This window comes from Mobula birostris, chromosome 12 (assembly GCF_030028105.1).
Source record: "Mobula birostris isolate sMobBir1 chromosome 12, sMobBir1.hap1, whole genome shotgun sequence".
NCBI lineage: Eukaryota > Metazoa > Chordata > Chondrichthyes > Myliobatiformes > Myliobatidae > Mobula > Mobula birostris.
In genome coordinates this window covers 62,873,927-62,896,577 of record NC_092381.1, presented here as the reverse complement: position 1 = coordinate 62,896,577, position 22,651 = coordinate 62,873,927, and the positions used below count along the sequence as shown (strand labels likewise).

The following is a 22,651-nucleotide window of genomic DNA, read 5'->3' as shown; positions in this document are numbered from 1 at the left end:
AGGTGGCACATAAATACATGGCTGAAGAATTGGAGCAGGGGCCAGGGATTCAGATTTCTGGATCTTTGGGACTCTTCTGAGGCAGGTGGGGCCTGTACAAAAGGGACTGGTTGCACTTGAATCCAAGGGGGACCAATATTGTTGCAGGCAGGTTTACTAGAGCTTTGGAAGTGGTTTAAACTAATACGGCAGAAGGATGGGAACCAGTAGGATAGAGCTGAGGATGCACCAGCAGGTTTACAAGTAGTCAAATAAAGTCAAGTCGCTTTTATTGTCATTTCAACCATAACTGCTGGTACAGTACACAGTAAAAACGCAACAATGATCCTCCAGGACCATGGTGCTACATGAAACAACACAAAACTACACTAAACTACGTGAAACAACACAAAACTACATGAGACTTCAGGCCTGCACAGGACTACATAAAAGTGCACAAAACAGTGCAAGACAATACAATAATTAATAAACAAGACATTAGACACAGTAAAGGACAAATTACAATATAATAATAAATAATGTAAATGTAAACAATGTTTTAGCAGGAATTAAGAAAGAAATGAGCAAAAATTGCTTAGGGATTGGAGTGATGTTCAATTGTGTGTGTGTGTGTGTGTGTGTGTGTGTGTGTGTGTGTGTGTGTGTGTAGGTTGGTGTCAGACTAGACTCTGGACTCTGAGAATTGAGCAGTCTAATGGCTTGGGGGAAAAAACTGTTACACAGTCTGGTCGTGAGAGCCCAAATGCTTTGGTACCTTTTGCCAGACGGCAGGAGGGAGAAGAGGGAGTAGATGATGGCTGTAACATGAATGTAATGAAAGTCAAGCCAATGTTTGGGTACAAATGCAGACACAGCAATGAGTTAAATTGTACCACAGAGGCAAAATTCAAAAGGACAAAGAATGCAGGACTGAAGGTGCTGTATTTAAATGTGTGTAGCATTCATAATAAGGCCGACAAACTCATGGTGTAATTAAAGATTGGTCGGTATGGACGTTGTGGGCATCTCTTTCTTGTGGTTGAAAGAAGGCCATAGTTGGGAGTTTAACATCAAAGGATACACTTTGTATCAAAATGACAGGCAGGAAGGCATAGATGGTGGTGGTGTGGCTCTATTGGTAAGAGATGGAATTACATCTTTAGAAAGAGGTGACACGAGGTCAGAGAATGTTGAATCTTTGTGAGTGGAGTTACGAAACTGCAAGGGTAGAAAAAAAATTATGGGAATCATATATAGGCCTCCAAATAGTAGCCGAGATGTGGGGTTGAGATTGCAAAGGGTGCTGGAAAAGGCATGTAACAAAGATGATGACACAATTGTAATGGAGGACTTCAATATGCAAAGGGATTAGGAGAATCAGGTTGGTGTCAGATCGCAATAGAGGGAAATTGTTGAATGCCTATGAGATGGCTTTTTAGAGCAGCTTGTGCTTGAGCATACTCGGGGAAGGGCTACTTTAGAATGAGTGTTGTGTACTAATCCAGATTTTATTAGGGAATTTAATGTAAAAGAACTCTTAGGAGGCAGTGATCATAATATGATTGAATTCATATTGCAATTAGAAAGGAAGAAGCATAAGTCACATGTATCAGTTTCGCAATGGAATAAAAGGAATTACAGAGGCTTGAGAGAGGAGCTTGCCCAGGTGGACTGGGGGAGGATATTGGCGGGGATGATGGCAGAGCAGAGGTGGCTGAAGTTTCTGGGAATAGTTCACAAGGCGCAGGACAGATATGTCCCACAGCAGCTTTTAAAATCCAGCAAAAGGCAACTAAAGAAGCTATAAGAAGGAAAAAGGTGCAATATGAGGGCAAACCAGCCAATAATATAAATAAGGATACCAAAAGTTTATTGAGTTACATCGTGGTGAGAGTTGATATTGGACCACTAGAAAATGATGCTGGTAAGGTAGTGATGGGGGATAAAGAAATGGCAGATGAACTTAACAGGTACTTTGCATTTGCCTTCACCATGGAAGACACTAGCAGTGTGCCAGAGGCCCTTGAGTGGCAGGGACCAGGAGTGAGTGCTATTGCTATTACAAAGGAAAAAGTACTAGGAAAACTCAAAGGTCTTACGGTGGATAAGTCACCTGGACCAGATGGACTACATCCCAGAATCCTGACAGAGATTGCTGAAGAGATAGCAGATGCATTGGTTATGAACTTTCAAGAACCACTTGATTCTGGCATGGTCCCAGAGGACTGGAAAATTGCAAATATCACTCCACTGTTTAAGAAGGGAGGAAGGCAAAAGAAAGGTAATTATAGGCCAGGATACTTGGAGACTAATGATAAAATAAGTCAAAGCCGACATGGTTTCTGTGAAGGGAAATCTTGCCTGACAAACTGTTAGTATTCTTTGAGGAAGTAACAAGCAGGGTGGACAAAGGAGAGGCAGTGGATGTCATTTACTTGGATTTTCAGAAGGCACTTGATAAGATGCCACACATGAGGCTGTTTAACAAGATAAAATCCTATGGCATTACAGGAAAGATACTGGTATGGATAGAGGAATGGCTGATAGGCAGGAGGCAGCGTGGGAATAAAAGGGGCCTTTTCTGTTTGGCTGCAGGTGACCAGTGGTGTTCCTCAGGGGTCAGTATTGAGACCACTGGAATTTAGAAGAATAAGTGGGGATCTCATTGAAACCTACAGAATGTTGAAAGGACTAAATAGGGTGAATGTGGAGAGGATGTTTCCTATGGTGTGAGACACAGCCTCAAAATTGAAGGGTGATCTTTTAGAACAGAGGTAAGGAAGAATTTTTTTTTAGCCAGAGAGTAGTGAATCTGTGGAATGCTCTGCCACAGACTGCAGTAGAGGAGTAGTCCGTTATATCAGAAGTTGATCATTTCCTAATCGGTCAGAGCATCAAAGGATATGGCAAGAAGGCAGGTGTATGGATTTGAGTGGGATTTGGGATCAGCCATGATGGAATGGCAGAGCACTTGATGGGCTGAATGGCCTAATTCTGCTCCTGTGTCTTATGGTCTTATGAAGAACTCCAAAGTCCATATTGATCTGGTGGCTTTCCCAGTGACAGTGCCAAGACATTCTGACCCCAAAAGAGAATAGATGTGAAAGACAGTCATTTATTTGGGTTGTTTTTCTCTGGGAGATGTTTCAAATGCAAAGAAATTCATTAGCTGGCAAAAGACTCTAGCAGGAAAAAGCTGCTGAGCACCACAGCCTCCTGCATTGCATGTAACAACTCCTAAGTTTGTATAGAGGAAGTGTGTTCTATTAACCCTAAATCAGATTAGGGAAAACACTTGAATTACCACCAAGGGAGATAAGATTACAGCCCCAACATTGGCAAATGGGATTGGTCTAGATAGGTACAAGGATGGTGTGGATTTGGTGGGCTGAAGGGCATATTTACTGTGCTTGATGGCTATGACTTTAAATGTTGCATGAATTAAGATTCAGGTTCCTGGTTGTTTCACCAATCAAAGGAACCAGTTTTACCAATAAACTCAAGAAATCAGCCAGTTTGAATCCTAAATAAACAAATGATTTGGGATCATAAGAAAAAATTCCAATTTTTGATTGCATCTTCCAAACCAGAAGAAGGGGTGATTATCCTGCAATGATCAACAAATGGGACCTTATAAGTTCAACTTAAGCACTAAAATGAAGAAAAGAGGGAATGAATCCAGACAAGAGAAAAAGATGGCTGGCTAGATTTAGCAGTTATTAAAAAAATGGGCACAGATAGATTGACTAAAGGTTCTAAGTTGGTAAAGGCAATTTTACTAAATTGGTTTAGAAAAAAACAGACTAAAACAGCTGCTGGAAGGCTAATCATTGTCAGGGCTGTGGGAGGCTTTCAATGAGAAGATGTTGAGACTCACAACATACAAGTAACCATGAAAAGAATTTCCAGTTCTAGCTGCCCATGTGTATTAAGAGACAGGGTAAAGTATAAGACAGACAATGAGCACAGTGCTGCAGTACATTTGAAAGTACAGGGGTGAAACTGAAAAGTTAGGAATATAAAGAGGTGAATGAAAAAATAATGGTAGAAAGAATCAAGGCATACCCTGATACGTTCTCTACATACATGAAGGGAAAGAATATGTTATTTTTTTTACAGTATACCACAACTGCAGTTCAAGTGTGGATGCAAATGATGCTTCAAGGTGCCAATAAAAGATTTACCTTCATAAAGTAAGGTAGAATACGAAAAAGTTGGACTGTTGAGCAGGGGCAACTTTGACTTTGCCAGGTCTAGAACGTTATAGTAATAAGAGAATGAATATTTTTCCTTTGGAACAAAGAGTAAGGGGAAATGTAATTAAGGAGTGTAAAACAGAAAGGACCTATTTCCCATCAGTAGAGTACTTAGTAACTCAAGGATTAAGATGCAAATTAGTAGAGGGCTAAGGAAAAAAACTGTATCACACAGTAAATTTTGGGGAACTGGATATCATATCTGAACAGGTGGTGGAAGCAGAAATCATTTCTAGCCCTGGAAACATCCTCATAAATCTCCCCTGCACCTTGTGTAGTGCCATTACATCCTTCCCTTAATGTGATAAACATAACCGTGCATAGCATCCTAGCTATGGCGTAAATAACTTTTGTTAAGTTTGAGCACGGCCTCCCATTCTTGTATTTGATGCATGGATGAATATGAGAAAACCATGAGGGTGTGGACAAGGCTATAGACAAAGAACTTGGAACTGAGATAAAGCTAAAGTTTATGTTTGGCCTGCATAGAAATGAGCAAAATGATCTTCTTTTGTGCAATTAGTTTCTATGATTCTAGTAGATACTTGTGCAAGTAGATGATAAAAATTATTGTTTTAACATAAGATAAGCAGAATCCCAGTTGTCAGGGGAGTACTAGACTGGACTTGTGGAAAGCACAAAATGAAGCAATCCTATTCTAGGTGACTATGGAATCAATACTTTTGAAATACACTATAGATTCAGATACCATCAAAGACAGGGATACTTGGATTGAGTGCACCTCAGAGTAAAAGAACCTTATTTTGTAACAGATGGGTGTACTAAACCTGAACAGTCAGGGGGTTCTCAGCATACAATGTATGTGAGATCATCAGGAAAGGGAAAATGGTTCAGCTAGATCTCATAGCATCTGTGAAAAGAGAATGTTAACATTTCAGGTTGAAAACCCTTTGTCAGTTTTGAAACGTTAACTCAGTTTTGTTTTCTCTTTATTAGATTTCCAGCATCTGCAGTCTTGATTTCTGAAGAATGTTTCACTTCAATCTGAATGATAGTTAGAGAAGATGTTTCAAATGTTGATCCCAATTGACACCTCTTTTAACAAATAACATTGATATTTTAACTTAACTATTGAGTATAAGGTTACTTCAGGAGTATCCCTTTGGAGACAGTACACATGAAATTCATTTTAATGTACAGCACTTTAACAAACGACAATTTTAAGAAAAAAGATTATTAATGCATCACAAAGAACAGCTATGCAGCTTTGAAAGATACAGTGAAAAAATGTATTAAAAAGTAAATTCAAAGATTTACACTTTCATCTCTCCTGAACTTTAGCAGTTCTTTTGCTTCTTTCAACTTGTGCCACTGCAACAAAAACAATAATGTACCATCATAATCTGCACTGGAACGTCACACATTTTCAGTGAGAATTAGCATTGAATACAGGGATGATTTAGCCGATGCCTATGAAATCATGCCTCAAGTGAGCAATGGAACTCCAGATATTTCAATCATGGTAAGCGGAAAAAAAATCCAATCTATAGGTGCCCATTGGTACCAATCCCAATTTAATCTTCACTTAACCTTTATGGATAATCTCTCTAGATCAGTCAAGGTCAGCAGTATCTTATTTTTCTCCTTTATCCAGAATATGCAAAATGAAATGTATTATTTTAACAATTCTTTGCTCCAAATTAATTCATTTGGAGCAAGTGTATATATCATTGAATCATTCTAGAAACATAGAAAACCTACAGCACAATACAGGCCCTTCAGCCCACAAAGTTGTGCCGAACATATCCCTACCCAAAAGTCTCTTAAAAGACCCTATCGTATCTGCCTCCACCCCCGTTGCCGGCAGCCCATTCCACGCACTCACCACTCTCTGCATAAAAATCTTACCCCTGACATCTCCTCTGTACCTACTCCCAAGCACCTTAAACCTGTGCCCTCTTGTGGCAGCCACTTCAGCCCTGGGAAAAAGCCTCTGACTATCCACATCATCAATGCCTCTCATCATCTTATACACCTCTATCAGGTCACCTCTCATCCTCTGTCGCTTCAAGGAGAAAAGGCCGAGTTCACTCAACCTATTTTCATAAGGCACGCTCCCCAATCCAGGCAACATTCTTGTAAATCTCCTCTGCACACTTTCTATGGTTTCCATACCCTTCCTGTAGTGAGGCGATCAGAACTGAGCACAGTACTCCAAGGGGAGTCTGACCAGGGTCCTATATAGCTGCAACATTACCTCTTGGCTCCTAAATTCAATTCCACTAATTCTGTTTTTTTTTGCTATCCATCCATACCTCTCTAGTTTAGGAATCATTTCCCTAGGCTTGATATTTTGAACCACTTGTCCATACTTATTTAGAAAATAGTACGAAGATACTCTCTCATCTTTACTCCCACTATAACCCTTACATTGTGATTTGAAGCCTAACCACGAGTGTTAGTGAAATTAATAAAACAAGATTATATGCAGAAATGGTCAGTCCTGTGCCACTGCACCAATCTACACTCTGACTTACTACTATTACAATATCTAGTGCAATTAGTAACTTATTTTCAAAAATAATCTGAAGAAAGAGACTTTAATTGTATTATGTATAAGGCAATATCTGTGTACACAATGGCTACGTTTTTTTTTCTCATCTGTCCCCAATTCAGTTGCAAGCTACATCATTCCCATTCCCTGACATTAAATATTTGTCAACAAATACAAGTAGTACAAGTTATCCTACAGTTAACACAGGATTCTGAAGATTGGAAAACAAAACTCTGATACTTACTAAGTTCCCTGTTTCTGCGGAGCTCAGTGGCTAAGTCACCTGACTTGTTCCAGGCACCAATGATATACCCAAACTCTTTAGTGTTCTCTAAAGCCTGAAATAATAGCAAGTGACAAGCTTGTTGCATAATAAACAAAACCTATAAATAACATGGGGACATATTTTAAAAAACGACATAACTTTGTATCAACAAACTCCTTCAGCAATGTCTATTATTGCTCTTGCTTGGTTTATAACTCTACACGAGTTGACATAGGGATTTGTCACTCCTCAAAAGACTGCACACAGATACTGACCTTGAATCATAAAGTGCAGTATTCTGAATTTACTTAGAGGATTCCTGTATGTGTTGGGGGAGGGATGTTTAAAGGAAATGGGCAGGATAAGTTATGGGCGGGGTAAAAAGTTGTGGGTGCCTAGAGGTGGTGGTGGAAGCAGGCAGAATGGAAGAATTTAGACAGGCACATGAATGTGCAGGGATTGGAGGGATATGTATCATGTGCACACAGATGGGATTAGTTTAATTTAGCATGATGGTCAAAACAGATTTCATGGGTTGAAGAATTATTCCTGTGCTGTATTGTTGTATATTTTATGGTTCTGGTTTACTTCTTAAATCAATAATAAACTATCAGGAGACATAATTCACACACAGGGAACAAAATCAGCTTATAGTAGCAATAGGCATATCCAAAAGTTGCATTTCAGGAACCATACAATTGCTCTTATCTTCAGCTGTGCCACTAAATAATTCTAAGAGATTAAAGGTTTTTGTCAAAACGGAACTAAGAATCAATCTGACTGTATCTGCATATACATAAGAAATGGGTTGTGCAATTCTGGCAAAAATTGAAGGTGAGAAATTGAGATTGTTTACAGTGTGTTTGTTGCTCCAAAAAAGTTGTTTTTTCACTTCTGATATTTTTATAAGACCTGTGAAATTTCCGACAGGTAAAGGTCTCTGAGAGACAAAAGTACTGCCAATCAAGTTGTGTATTGTAGAATTCATTGGCTATAACAGCTAATTTGATTATGAATGATTGTCAATTCTGCTCCAAGAGCAAGTAGTGAAGAAACATGCAGAGAAATACAGCAACATTTTAAACGTGCTATTCATTATTTTTAATCATATAATCCATACTAACCTTCAAAGCACTCAGTTTCTCTCTGATTGACTGGATAACCAAGACAGACTTCTCCACCTTTGACCTTAATATATTTAATCTATATTAAAGGAAACTATCCCAATTAGAACATGTATAAGACATCAGTACCTAGCAAATGATGTATATTTATAATCCTTTTTGAGGAAAGACTTGGAAAAATTTTTGAAAAGGAAGAATATACAAATGTGCAGGGAAGGATATGAAAGGGATTATAGTGAACAGCTCTAGTTATCACTTGACATCATGTCCGTAAACTGTATCATCTGTAATTTTTATAAATAGCGGATTTGAAATCTTGTACATGTAATCACCACTTTTAGTTTGTTACACTTTGGCTGTTCTTTTCAGTGTATTCTAATGCTCTGAGTGATAACATAAACACATTCCTATTACATATCATTTTATAAGTATATTTAGGTGGTAAATTAATTTTCCCCAGAGTGTCGGATTGCTAAGCATAGCCCTTCTTCCACTTAGCAACAGGAGGCTTCCTGTTGATTCAGTGACTCACTCTTTCTGGTCTGAATTCAGCTGCCCTCTTGTGGATACCGTTGTCTTCTCTGTCTGCAACTCTGGAGCTCCTACAGGACAACAGAAAATGCAAAAATTTCAAATTGATCTTTGGAAAGTACTGTTGAATACACAATAATCCAATTTCCCAAATGTTCTTCTTGTTTGATTGACACATCTTTTGTGAAAAGGAAGAATGAGTAAATGACATGACCCTACGATCTGGCCAATGCTCCTCTGAAATTGCCTTTGGTAAATGCTCAAGACACGATTAGTATCCAGTTTTTTCTGCACCCAAACAATTGAACATTTGGTTTAAAATCAGTTTGCCTGTTTGTGCTGGAAATAGTGCAGAGTATAATCAGAGTCAAAATCAGGTTTAATATCACTGACATATGTCATAAAATTTTTTTTGAGGCAGCAGAACATTACGAAACATAATAATAAAAACTACACGCTATAATCTATATATATATATATATATATATATAAATTAAAGTGCAAAAAGAGAAGTGTTCATGGGTTCACTGTCCATTGAGAAATCTGATGGCGGAGGGGAAGAAACTGTTGAGTGTGTGTCTTCAGGCTCCTGTATCTCCTCCTTGACGGTAGCAGTGGGAAGAGGGCATGTCCTTGGTGATGGGGGTCCTTAATGATGGATTGCCACCTTTCTGAAGCATCACCTTTCAAAAGTTTCCTGGATGCTGGAGAGATTAGAGCCCATAATGGAGCTGGCTAAGTTTACAACTTTCTGCAGCTTTTTCCAATTCTGTAAAATGGCCCCTCCATATCAAATGATGATAAAACCAGTTAGAATGCTCTCCACAGTACATCTGCAGAAATTTGCAAGTATCTTTGGTGACATACCAATTTTCTTCAAACTAATGAAACACGACCGCTGCCTTGCCTTCTTTGTAGTTCCATCAATATGTTAGGGCCAGGAACCTGAAACTGCTCAGCCTTTCCACTGCTAATCCCTCGATGAGGACTGGTGTGTGATGCCTTGACTTCCCCTTCCTAAAGTCTGCAGTCAATTCCTTGGTCTTACTGACATTGGGTGCAAGGTTGCTGTTGCAACACCCTCAACCAGATGATTTATCTCGCTCCTGTGCACCTCACCGCACCTGTCAGAGTGTAACTTCAGGTCAGCGTATTCAAAAGAACCTTGAAAAGAAAAAATAAGAGATATCAAAGACAGAAATAGAGCTGTTTCCGAAGATGCAAAGGAGTCGCCGTTTAGTGCCATCTTGATTTTGCTCCACCCTCCTCATAGACTGAGGTGATCCAAGGCTGAGTGGAGAACTAGCGTGAATGCATCTGCTGTAAACCTATTGTGGCGATATGTCAAGGTCCTTGCTTAGGCAGGAGTTGATTCTAGCCAATGTCTCAAAGCACTTCATTACAGTAGATGTGAGTGCTACTAGGCAAGTTGTTGAGGCAGTTCTTCTCGGACATAGGTCTATTTATTGCCCTCTTAAAGCAGGTGGGAACCTCCAACTGCAGCACTGAGAGACTGACGATGTCCTTGAACACTCCCACCAGTTGGATGGCACAAGTTTTCAGAGCCCTGACGCCTTGCAAAGGTTCACCCTCTTGAAAGACGTTCTTATGTCAGCCTCTGTGATACAGATCTCAGGGTTACTAGATGCTGCAGGGACTCACACAGAAGCAGTTTTATTCTCCCTTTCAAAGCAGGTATAAAATGCATTGAGCTCATTGAAGAGTGAAGCATTACAGCCATTCATGATGTTAGATTTCACTTCGTAAGAAGTAATGGGATGCAAACCTTGCCAGAGCTGATGTGCATCCGGTTCTGTCTCTAACCTCAATCAGAATGTTTTTTTTGCCCTTAAAATAGCTCTCTGTAGGTCGTACCTGGATTTAATGTATAGTTCTGGATCACTGATCTTGAATTCCACAGATGTTGCCCTCAGCAGACTACCAATCTCCTGGTTCATCCACGGCTTTTAGGTATGTGTGGTATATTCTTGAAGGCACACATTCACCCACACAGGTCTTAATGAAGTCAGTGACAACTGTGGCGTATTAATTCAGACTCGAAAATGAATCTATGAATATTGCCCAGTTCACCAAATTAAAGCAGTCCTGTAAGCACTCCTCCATCTCCTTTGACCATACCTTCTTGGTCCTCACTACTAGTGCTGTGGGCTTTAGTGTCTCCCTACACACTGGGAGTAGAAGTACAGTCAAGTGATCAGACTTTTCAAAGTGCAGGCATCGGATGGTACAGTAACCGTTCTTGATCGTGATATCACAGTGGTCATGTATTGACTCCTCTGGTTCCACGGGTGTTATGTTGGTGGTGGTTTTTCACAGACTTCTTCAAGCTGGCCTGGCTGAAATCCCCCCACGATGTTAGGGAAGGCATCAGGGTCCGTTATTTCGTGGCTGCTGATTATGTTGCTCAGCTCCTCCAGTGCCTGCCTGAAATTGACCTGAGGTGGAATGTACACCACTACCAGATAAAACAGACAACATTTGACCACTAGATATTTCAGGTTGGGTGAGCAGAACTGAGACAAAAATTAGCACGTTTGTGCACCACAATGAGTTAATCAAAAAGCAAACTCCACCTCCTCTATCTTTAAAAGACAGAGCTGTCCTGTCTTTGTGGAGAATGATGAAGACATTGGGCTGCAGCACTGCATCCAAAATTGTGGGTGTGAGCCAGATTTCTGGAAAGCAGAGGACACAGCAATCTCTGAAGTCCCTGTGGTATAGCAATCTCCAGTTTTATTTTCCAGAGACTGTAGATTTATCAGTAGGATAGTCGGGAGTGGAAGTCTAAAGCCACTGCATTTCAACTGTACCTGTGGACCAGTGCAACATCCTCACTTCCGTTTTCTTAATGGGAACTTACTCAAGACCCAAGTCTGTCATACGAAGTTTGTCAACTTTGAGTATGGATAGATTTTTTTTTTAAAGTATCTTAAAATGATGCTGCTTACTGAAGTATCCATGGCTGTGTCTGTGTATTTTAGCTGTAGTAGTCCTAAACAGGAATACATGATGATTCCCATCTGAGCTGCACACAAAAGTCGCAACTTAACGGTGCCATTTTACCAGAAGTTGGATGTTGCCAAGGGTAGAATGGTTTAGTTATGAACAGATATTAAGTCTGCTTTCCATGGACAGCAGACTAAGAAAGGACATGACTGAGGAATATAAAATTGAGGGGTTAAGACAGGGCAGACTGCAAGAAACATCTCCCCTCAACAGAGGTGATTAAAATTAGAAGACATAGATTTAGGCCTGAAGAGTTACAGGGGATCTGATTTTTTTTTAACCCAGAGACTGGTGAGGATATGGAATACACTGTCTGAGAGAGTGAATGAAAGAAGAGTCACTGACAGAATTTAAGAAGTAACTGGAAGAGTACTTGATGACTTACACATAGAAGGCTATGGGCCAAGTGCTGGAAGATGGGATTAAAATGGATTGGTGGCCACTGGTTGCTATGGATGTGGTGAGCTGAATGGCCTATTCTTATGCTCTATGTCTCATAGTTGAAACAGATAAGATCAGAAGCTTGCATATAAACCTTAGTAATTCAGATATTGAAAGTGTAGAAAATTAAAGTATAAACGTATTCTCTTCAGCATAGCATTTTCACATTGAATCATATTTTTACACCCATCACTAAGAAAGAATAAATTTGCATACATGAGGAAACTTCCGTTAATGCCCCACCTCCCCTTCGTACCCCATCCGTTATTTATTATTTTATATATATATATTTTCTCTCTCTCCTTTTTCTCCCTCTGTCCCTCTCACTATACTACTTGCCCATCCTCTGGGCTTCCCCCCCTCCCCCTTTCTTTCTTCCTGGGCCTCCTGTCCCATGATCCTCTCGTATCCCTTGTGCCAATCAACTGTCCAGCTCTTGGCTCCATCCCTCCCCCTCCTGTCTTCTCCTATCATTTCGGATCTCCCCCTCTCCCTTTCAAATCTCTTACTATCTCTTCTTTCAGTGAGTCCTGACAAAAGGCCCCGGCCCGAAACGTCGACTGTACCTCTTCCTATAGATGCTGCCTGGCCTGCTGTGTTCACCGGTAATTTTTATGTGTGTTGCAATAAGTTTGCATATTTATGTTTAATCAACATTGTTTTCCTTCTGCAGCCTTCCTTACATTTATTGAGACTATTAAATTACCATAATTTTGTATGCATTTTCCATTATGAATATTTCTGAAATTATTGTCGACTATGTGGATTACAGCTAGTTTTGTAAAGTAATCTGTTTGTACAACAATAACTCAGCAAAACTGGAACACCAATTATACCTATTAGAAAGTAACGAAAATGAGTAAACACTGAACAATGTAACTGAATAAGAGATTAAGCAAAACTAGTGTCCAAATACATTATTAGTGTACCAGAGTATGTCCTAAAATGAGAATCCTTGGGAGTATAAGGACTAAGACGCTGTGTTCCAGTGACTGGCGAAAACATTTCCTTGGAAATCATGGGTTTCTTCTTACATGGTGTTTTCTCTGCTTCCTGCAAAATAAAAAAAAAACTCTCCTCTAGACACAATAATTCCTTTTGTTTCATTAACAAAAGTATTTACAAATTTTCACTTCCATAACACTTACCTTTTTTTCTAACTGGAGAGACCGTTTAACTCTAAAATATTAAAATAAATAGGATTTGTTAAAAAAGGAAACAAATAAATAACTTCTAAACTCCAAATCTAATATAATTTCTCATTCCAATGTTCTCTACATTGTACATTCAGTAATGTATAGTACATTACTGTACTATATTATCTACAGTATATGAGATGTTTTTTTCATGTTCAGCGGCATTGGTTGCTTTTCAATTCCATCCCACAATATACCTTAAGTTCACCCAATATCCATTGAAAAATATTCTCATATGTGATATTATCCAAAATACAGTTTCTAAATGAGTACAAAATCAGGCAATGTATCAATACACTGTTTGGTAGTTAAAGCTTACAGACCAATGACCTAGTTCTTCTGATGTCCATTCATGTATACAGAACAAACACCGAGGCAAAACATCAGTTCCATCTCTGCTTCTCAACACAAGTTCATGATTAACACTGTAGTACATGGATTCTTCATTTCCCCTTGCAAAAAGATGAGGTTGGTTTGACAGATGAATAATTGAGTTTAATTATTGATTAAATGACCTAATAGGACTCCAAGAACAATCAATTGCAGCTGATTAATTGAAATATTTTTATGCTTAAAATTAATGATTGACCTTTCATTGATCCACTGACATGAAATCTGGCTTTGTCATTTAATGATCCTGTTTCACATCACATCAACAACATTGTTGCAATAACAAAACAATTTTTTGCAGGTTTGGGAATGAAGAATCAATACAACAATCAGATTAGCCATGATCTTATTATTGCTGTGCAAGCTTGAGAGACTGAGTAGCCGAGTATAAATCTGCGTGTTCCAGTGTATGTTCAAATCATCATCCAATCAGTACTAATTAAGAAGCTTCAAAACCTGCACTCTCTACACATGACTGTGCGGCTACGCACAGCACACACAACATCTATAAATTTGCTGATTTTGTTGTTGTTGTTGGCAGAATCTCAGACGGTGATGAAGAGGAATACAGGAGTGAGACACATCGGCTGGTTGATCGCTGTCGCAACAAAAACCTCACACCCAATGTCAGCAAATCCAAGGAACTTATTGTGAACCCTTACCAGCCCTCACTGAGGCATCAACAGTGGAAACGGTGAGCAGCTTGAAGTTCCAGGGCATCAGACATCTTGAAGGATCTATCATGAGCCCAACACATTGATGCAAATCATGAAGAAAGCACACTAGCAGCTATACTTCATTAGTTTATGGGGATCTGGCATGTAATTAAAGACTCGTGCAAATCTCTACGGTGAAGAGCGTTCCGACTGGTTACATCACTGCATGATATAGAGACTCCAATATGCAGGATCAAATGAGATATAGTAATTTTTATTCCTGCACTGTATTTTGCATGTGTCAGTGATAATAAACCTGATTCTGATTCATATTCATGCAGCATCTTTAATAAAGATGGACATTCCCAGGTACTCCATAATACCGCAAAATAAAGTAAAAATTTGGAAAGGCTGGCTGGAACTGCATGGTCAGAGAAGTGGGATTTTAGAAGTGTGTTAAATAGCAAAGACAGAGAAATTCCAAATTATTTGGCTAAAGCTAGGTCTGCTAATAGCAAGGAAGAAATGTAGAAAAGGACAGAAGAGGATGTTTCAGCAAAAAAAGGTTAGAGATACAGAATCTCTTTTGTTTGAATTTGCACAAATGAGTTAAAGTGAATTTTTTAGAAATTGGGAACCAATGTGATTTGCTCTGTTGGGGCTCTAAGATTTTAACCAAATGTGCTAGGAGAGCAGGGAATCATTGGAAATAAGAAAAAAAATTGATAAAGGTTTCATAACTCATCCAAGAATGAGCCTTTCCTATCTCTTTGACTCAGACACATCAGTACTAATTTTGTAATATACCTTGGGAAGCATCTTGAGAAATTTACTTTATTAACGATGTCATATAAATAGAAGCAATAGCTTTTAGATAATTAGCCAAATACCATAGAGGTAGTGAAAGGATTAAAAAAAAGCAAAGCAGTTTGTAGTTGGTACCATCAGCCTGATATGAATATACTGCAAAGCTGAAACCTAAGCCAATGGGATGAGCAAATGTATATAGTGTAATCGCAATCATTTTCAATAGGAGGGGAATCAGAATCAGCTTTATTCACTGACATATGTTGTGAAATTTGTTTTTTAGCAGTAGTACAGTGCAATACAAAAACATACTGTAAGATAAAGATTAAAAATTAAATATGTAGTGCAAAATGAGAGCAAAACAGCGAGGTAGCATTCATGAATCATTCAGATCGGCAGAGAAGATATTGTTCAAGAGTTGATTGTTGCTCTTCAGCCTCCTTTGCCTACCCCGATGGTAGAAATGAGAAGAGGGATGCTCCAGGTGGTGAGAGTCCTTAATGATGGATGTTGCCTTCTTAAGGCATCATATTTTGAAGATGTCCTCAAAGCTGGGGAGGCTAGTGCACATGATTGAGGAGGCTGAGTTTACAACCCTCTACAGCTTCTTCCAATTCTGCACATTGGCACTCCCAAAGGTGGCAATGCAACCAGTCAGGATGTTCTCCAGGGTACATCTGTATTAATTTACTAGTCTTCAGTGACCTAACAATTCTCCTCAAACTCCTAATGAAATATAGTTGCTGGTGTACTTTCCTGATAATTGCATCAGTATGTTGGGTCCAGGATAGATCTTCAGAGACATTGATACCCAGCAACTTGAAGCTGCTCACCCTTTTCACTGCCAACCCCTCAAGAGGACTGATGTGTGTTCTCCCAATCTTCCCCTTCCTCAAGTCCATAATCAATTCCAGTCTTACTGATATTGAGTGCAAGGTTGTGGTTTGACACCACTCAATCAGCTGATCTATCTCACTCATGCACACCTGCTCATCATTATCTGAAATTCTGCCTATAACAGTTGTGTTCTTAGCGAATTTATAGATACCATTTGAGCTCTACGCAGTCATGAGTGCAAACCGTAGAACAGCGGGCCATGCATGCATCCATCCTTGAGGTGCACCAGTGTTGAATGTCAGCGCGGAGATATTAATAGGAAAAGCGGGTGTGGGAGGCAGAGAAGGGAATGTACATTGTGAACATAGTGCTGCACCTCTTCCCCACACACCACTTTCTCTACTTCACTCTCGCTTTATCCAATTACCCCTGCCCCACAATCCCTCCCTAACTCTCTGCGAACCACCCCCGTGAGCCCACCCCTTTATCCAGCATTCCTTTCTCCATCCATCCTACTCTTCCCTCCTCTCCCCTCCCACTCTACTCCCGCCATTAACCCCACTCCGCCTGCCCTGCCACCATTTCCCAGTTTCAAATCCCACTTTCTCCTCTCTTCCCGCCTTTTCATCCCTCCCCTTTTAATTCCGCTTTTACTCCCTCTTTCCCGCTTCACTACCTCGCACCCACTTACGAGCGTTTCGGTCCCATTCTTAGATTTTGCGCCACGTGTTGCATTTTTATGTGCCCGGAGTAACATTAGTTAGTAAAACGGTCCGTGCTTGGGGAAACCGCATCCTAATTCCCATTATCTTAATTTCGAATTTTAAAGAAGAGATAATTTGACAGTTTAAACTGGCAGATAGAACAACGCTTGAAGGAATTTTCGATAACATGCAAATAGTTACGGGCCGTTGTTTACGATTGGTCAATAATTAACTATTTATCAGTGTGCTGCATAAAATCATTTTGTATTTGCCTTGATTGGAACTGGAAAAGAAATAATCAAATCCAGGTGGTTCCATAGACAACGTTTCAGGAACAGTTTATTTCCTTCCGCCATCAGATTTCTGAATGGACAATAGACCCTCAGTATTTTCCTCTCTTTTTGCGTTTATTTACTGTAATACTTTTTTATATACATAATAGTTATTTATATTTTTTATTATTTTGTATTGCAATACACTGCTGCTGCAAACAACAAATTTCACGATATAAACTCGTGATATTAACCCTGAATCTGATTCTGAAAAGCGGAACCACTGTTTTGAGCCGAGTCCTTTTCGCAGTGGGACCGCGAGCTTCCGATTGGTTGCAGTTGTTGCTATGGTTGCGGAACGGCCTGGACTGGGAGCAAGTGGTTAAGTGAGTGACTCGGCTCACCAACACTTATTTAGGTATTATATAGTCATAAACGACAACGTCTTAGCGAGATCAAATTTTTAATAAGTAGCAAATGTTTTTCGTAAATAGAGGTGGTTTAACAGCACGCGTTTTGTTTACCATTTAATAACTGGAGGAAGTGAAGTTAAAAGTTGTGAGGTACTGGAACGGAGAAAAGGAGGACACTTAACAGGTTTTCAGAATATCAATAACGTTATGGCAAGGTGAATATGAAAGCTTTGGAGAACAGGTTTTGGAGATCATTTTGGTCATGGGTTTAGAGTGTATTTCCACGAGATGTGAATGAAATGGAAGCCATTCCAGTTTAGAGGGAAGTTGGATAAATATTTGAAACAGTGGAAATTCCACAAGTGAGTCTTCACTGATATTAAAGTAGAATTCTATCCGTGTGAATAGGCATGCAATAAACCTCAGATCTTTTAATTAGAATATGTTCAATTAAAATATCTGATTATAAGTTTCAGCTCAGATATTGCCAGTTCAGAACTATTAATAAATAAACAAGGATGAAAAGAATCCTAATGTTTTATGCAGGTAGATCTCTTAAATGAGAGTTATGAATTTCCAAGATTGTGCCTCTTCTATATATCAAGTGTGATTAATTTGTTCGTTCATAGTAAGCAATCTAACAAAGCCTTAAACCTGGCTTCTCAATGGACATTTGCTTGCTTTCTTAGAGGGGGTCTTTGTATAACTGGTAATGTGTATTTAATCTAAATGTTAATAAAAACAATGTGTCCCAACTCCCATCTTGGTTAAGATTAGTTAAATTAGTGGATCATCATTTGAAACCAGGACTTTCTAAAGTTACAACAAGCTCTGCCTTTATTGAAATTCTACTTATTAATATATGACATATCTTACAACAGGCATTATAAATATTAAGTATATGATACAAAAGTAATTTTGCCATTGTTATTCATCTTTACTGGCTGGCTGATAGTTTTGGCAATGGTCTGTATTCCATAACAACCTTAACTCACTGCAAAACTACTGACTGAAAATTTTAAAATGACACAACTCTTTGTGAATTTTCCAGAATGTCGAATCGGCAAGGATGGATCACACCTGCTACAAAAAGATCAGCACAATCTGAAGCTGGCAGATCTCAGTGCATTGAAGAAGAGACGTTTTATAGAAATTGCAGAGCAGCTTACCTGACGGTGTTTGGTACCACTTTGGAGAATATAACTTCCAAGGATCAACTCTGCCTGGGTAAATTTTATTTAATCAAGTTCATACACTGTTTATAAATTAGTGTTTTGCAGTCAAACAGAAAATATATAAACACCCTTGCAGAGTAGTATGGGATGATGATAGATGAATGAAAGGGAGGTAACTTTAAATTCAGTTGTTTTATTTCTTTGCCACAGAAATTGCCAGCAATAAATAAATGGTATGATTAGAAAAAATAATTGGGCAACCTCTTTCTTCTGAATACTTGACAGTACCAGAGAAAAACATTGTGGATGTGGGAAGTTTAAAATAATAGCAGTTCCTAGATATTCTGAGATGAGTCAAATTAATTGAGAAATAACTGGTGTAAACATGAGCATGTTTACACTGATTAGAATTCCATTAAGTTAGTGACCAGGTCTTTTGTTGACATTGGGGGGAAAGGTTGTTGTCATGACGCTGTGTCACTAGGCTCACTATCTCCTTTCTGTACTCCAACTAGTTGTTATTGAGATACAACTTCCTACAGTGGTGTCAAGGGATATGGGGAGAAGGCAGGAACGGGGTACTGATTGTGGATGATCAGTCATGATCACAGTGAATGATGGTGCTGGCTCGAAGGGCCGAATGGCCTACTCCTACATCTATTGTCATCCGAAAACTTGTTGACAGAGTTAGAGCAGAATAAGTGGGCTGTAGTCATTAAGGCATATTACTTCATTATTCTTAGCTACCAAGATGATAATGGTCGTCTTAAAGCAGGTGGAAACTTCAGGTTGAAGAAGGGAGAGGAAACAAAGTCTGCAAATACCCTCCTCAGCTGATCTGTGCAGGACCTAAGGATATGGCCAAGGACAATGTCTCAGCCAGTTGATTTCCATGGATCATTCTTTGGAAGACTGATCTTACATCTGTAATGGTTGTGAAAGGCTATTTATAAATGCAAGTCTGTATCTCTGTCTTCCCTTTTTTTTGTTAATTGTTAATGTGCTTAAATTATAGCTCTCCAGCAAGCTGGAAGGAATCCTTCCAGAAAGACACTTGGAAAGTACTGGACACAATTTACGAAGACGTTAAATTTTGATGACTTTTGTGAGATCTTGAAAAAAGAAGAACTAACAGATAAGAATGAATTGATGAAAGCTTTCAAAAAGATTGATTTAAATAATGATGGTTATATTGTGCAGGAAGAACTTTATAAAATACTCACCACTGTAAGTGCTTTTTTCAGCCTTTGTTCAGAATAAATATTGGTCATTTCAAAATGCACCAAAGTTAGAAATTGAATCTTTCAGTAGTGTTATCAGAAGCCAATGTACCAGTCCAATATATTAGAATGCAAGGTCACAATGTATGGGACAAATACTTGAATATTATTTTAACTGAATACATGGACCTGTTTTCCATGTAATTCTAAACATGGCTAGGTCGATTTGTGGACTTGTTACTTGATGGCAGGTGGATTGACTGAACGTAATGAAGCTTTGCATCCTTGCTCCCAAACGCCAAAATTGCAACATCATGTGCTCTGACCTCAAAAGGGATATTTGATTTTAAGTAATATACAGAAGAAAGTCTCCTCTCTGTCTCCCAAATGCAATCTTTTTAAAACATGTTTCGAATTCTTTTTTCTCAATGAAAAAGGAATTTTTCACTCTGGTTTCCTGGGCTGCATACATCCAGGGAAGACCATCTCTGGCCCTGCCAAACATGTGAGATTGAGGCACAAGCCCCAGCCTCTATTTGTGTGGATGCTGTTACAAATTAATGCCACAAAGTAACAGACAGTACACTGCGTACGATTAAAGGAATTGTATTTATGAATCTTAACTAAAGGGTTAGTAAAGAATAACAAAAAGTAAAGGGCCCATTCTAATTAAACAGTCAAATGTGCACAAGTTGGAGCTCATCTTGAATTTCTCTGTCACCCACCCGCTGGGCCCTTGGTCAACGTGAAAGCACACGCTACCTTCCAAACTTCACTCGCAGTTCATCTTGATAAAATGGGTTTCCCACCGGATCGTATGCTATGACCGGTTCTCCCCAGTGTCTTCTCTCTTTATCTCCTCTCAAGCAAAAGCCCAAGACCAATCTTATTGTCCCTCACTAAGAAAAACCTCCTGCTAATTGGATGGCACACACTCCACATCATCCCTTATCTTCAACAATAACACAAACAGGCTGAAAGTAGAACAAACAGCTCTTACAAAGCTGCTAAATGAAATACCTACAGCATAACAGTAAAGATGTGAACCAGGGCACAGCATGAAGATGACAACAATTCAAGAGCTGGAAAATTTCAGAGTAACTGGCTTATGTTTTTTTTTTGTAATTTTTTTAATTGAAGTTCATCAAACAAACATTTCCATATGATGTACTTCAGATACTGTACATATATATCTAATATTTGTCACAAATCTCCACATAATATTTGTCTGAGGTATACTCTTATAGAAAGGAGAGGAAAGAAAGAACAATCGAAAGAAGAAAACTATGTACAAAGTAGGGAGTGATTTTTTTTTTTACAACATATTCATTGACTTGTGAGTATAAAATCAGGCCGATGAGGTGTTATGGAGTTAAACCATTTTTCCCAGTATGAATCAAATTGTTCCAACTTATGATTAACAGATGCTGTTATCTTCTCTATTTTGTAAATGTCCATTGTAATTTCCATCCATACATTTAAAGATGGGCTTTCCTGTGATAATCATTTCCTGGTAAGGGCCTTTTTACCAGTCACCAGCAGTATATTCACTAAATATTTATCTCTTTTCAACCATTCTTGAGGTATATACCCAAAATATATGGTCTTACTCTCTAAGAGTATTTCACATTTAAAGATGTCTTGTAGGGCATTATGTATCCCACTCCAATAGTCTTTGATAATGGGGCATTCCCAGAAAATATGATAATGGTTTGCATTTTGATTTCCACAATTTCTCCAGCAAACAAGGAGGTTACTATCATAATGGGATTTCTGAGAGGGTGTAATAAAATATCAAGTTTTTCCACCCAAATTCCCTCCATTTCTGTGAACTGGTACACTTCCATTGATACCTCCATAATATTGTCCAGTCTTCCTCAGATATTATTATCTCTCCTTTCTTCTCCCATTTTGTTTTAATGTATATAGTTGAATGTGTTTTAAGATTTGACAAACCCTTATACACGCTTGAAATGATTCTACTACCGTTGTCTGAATTATATGCTTTTCTAAATACAGTAACTCTATCAGACATGTACTTGCCTTGATTACATTCTTAACCGTCCTATTAACATACTGTCGCACCTGTAAATACTGGTAAAAGCCTTGTTTTTCTAATAAGTGTTTCTCTTTGAGCATTTCAAAACTGAACAGTGTTCCTTCTTTCATTATATTGCAAATAGTTGTCATTCTTAGCTGTCCAGTCCTTAAATCTAGCATCCAGTTTATTCGGCGCAAAATCCAAGTCATATGCACACCATTTAAGAATTGCAATGTCTCTGGCTATGTTTTTATACATTAAGTAAGTCTACCTCAATGCAGCACGTAAATCTGATCCTGTATACACATCAATGCAATTTACGACAAAGGGTGACTGAAGAGTTATCAACAAAAATAGTCCTGGTGCTTTTATTTTGCCCCATCTTTTATTTGAGGCTGTCATAACATTGGTAGTTCTGGTTGCAGTTCATCATTATAGGATGATGATGAACCAATAATCTGTCCAATTGGTATGAGTTTTCAAATCACACATAAGGTTGATCTCTAGGCTTAGTGTATACCTTTTTTGAACTTCCTAAATTTTCTTCTCATGAGTCAACAGTGTGAAAATAAAAGCAAGGTAGAATACAAGAAAATGAAGGTGCTCCATACAGGATCTCGGCCATACCTCTGCCTTCATTTATGCTGCCTGATCTGCTGAATTCCTCCAGCAGTTTGCTTTTTTGCTGTCGAGGAATTGAGGTCTAAGAAATTACAGAAGGGTTTTTTTTCTGAAGCCTCAAAGTCTATTGATCAAACTGAAAATTAAGCTTGCTCATTATGAATTATGTCTGTTGAATGCT

The 22,651-nt window shown here is 38.7% G+C and overlaps 2 protein-coding genes across 8 annotated transcripts in view; one reads left to right on the top strand and one right to left on the bottom strand.

The window, feature by feature from the left end:
• Positions 1-286: 286 nt before the first annotated feature.
• itgb3bp (integrin subunit beta 3 binding protein) lies at positions 287-16,761 on the bottom strand. 2 transcript variants are annotated; one of them, XM_072273908.1, is made up of 8 exons: positions 16,716-16,761; positions 13,287-13,317; positions 13,068-13,191; positions 8,672-8,741; positions 8,140-8,218; positions 6,995-7,088; positions 5,514-5,567; positions 287-5,240 (listed from the first exon to the last, which is right to left on the bottom strand). In XM_072273908.1, exons 1-7 carry the CDS (start codon positions 16,757-16,759, stop codon positions 5,518-5,520), a joined length of 492 nt encoding a protein of 163 aa, XP_072130009.1. In that variant the 5' UTR covers positions 16,760-16,761; the 3' UTR covers positions 287-5,240; positions 5,514-5,517. The 2 variants fall into 2 exon arrangements, with proteins under 2 accessions (XP_072130009.1, XP_072130007.1); XM_072273906.1 differs by lacking the exon at positions 287-5,240 and having other exon boundaries at positions 5,364-5,567.
• efcab7 (EF-hand calcium binding domain 7) overlaps positions 16,623-22,651 on the top strand; it is a 64,178-nt gene continuing 58,149 nt past the window's right edge. For 2 of the 6 annotated variants that reach the window (XM_072273899.1, XM_072273900.1), the window contains exons 1-3: positions 16,624-17,418; positions 18,465-18,640; positions 19,604-19,815. In XM_072273899.1, the coding sequence (XP_072130000.1) occupies positions 18,466-18,640; positions 19,604-19,815 (387 nt within the window). In that variant the 5' untranslated portion in view covers positions 16,624-17,418; position 18,465. Of the gene's footprint in view, positions 17,419-18,464; positions 18,641-19,603; positions 19,816-22,651 lie in introns of all 6 variants that reach the window. The other 4 variants (XM_072273902.1, XM_072273901.1, XM_072273898.1 and 1 more) reach the window with 3 other exon arrangements.

Excerpts from the sequence above, each read along its gene's own strand:
- itgb3bp (XM_072273908.1), bottom strand. The coding sequence starts at position 16,759 with ATGCAACACGTGGCGCAAAATCTAAGAATGGGACCGAAACGCTC. Across the intron at positions 7,089-8,139 it reads AGAAACTGAGTGCTTTGAAG|GCTTTAGAGAACACTAAAGA; the intron begins GTTAGTATGGAT and ends CTATTATTTCAG. Across the intron at positions 5,568-6,994 it reads CCGCAGAAACAGGGAACTTA|TGGCACAAGTTGAAAGAAGC; the intron begins GTAAGTATCAGA and ends TTTTTGTTGCAG.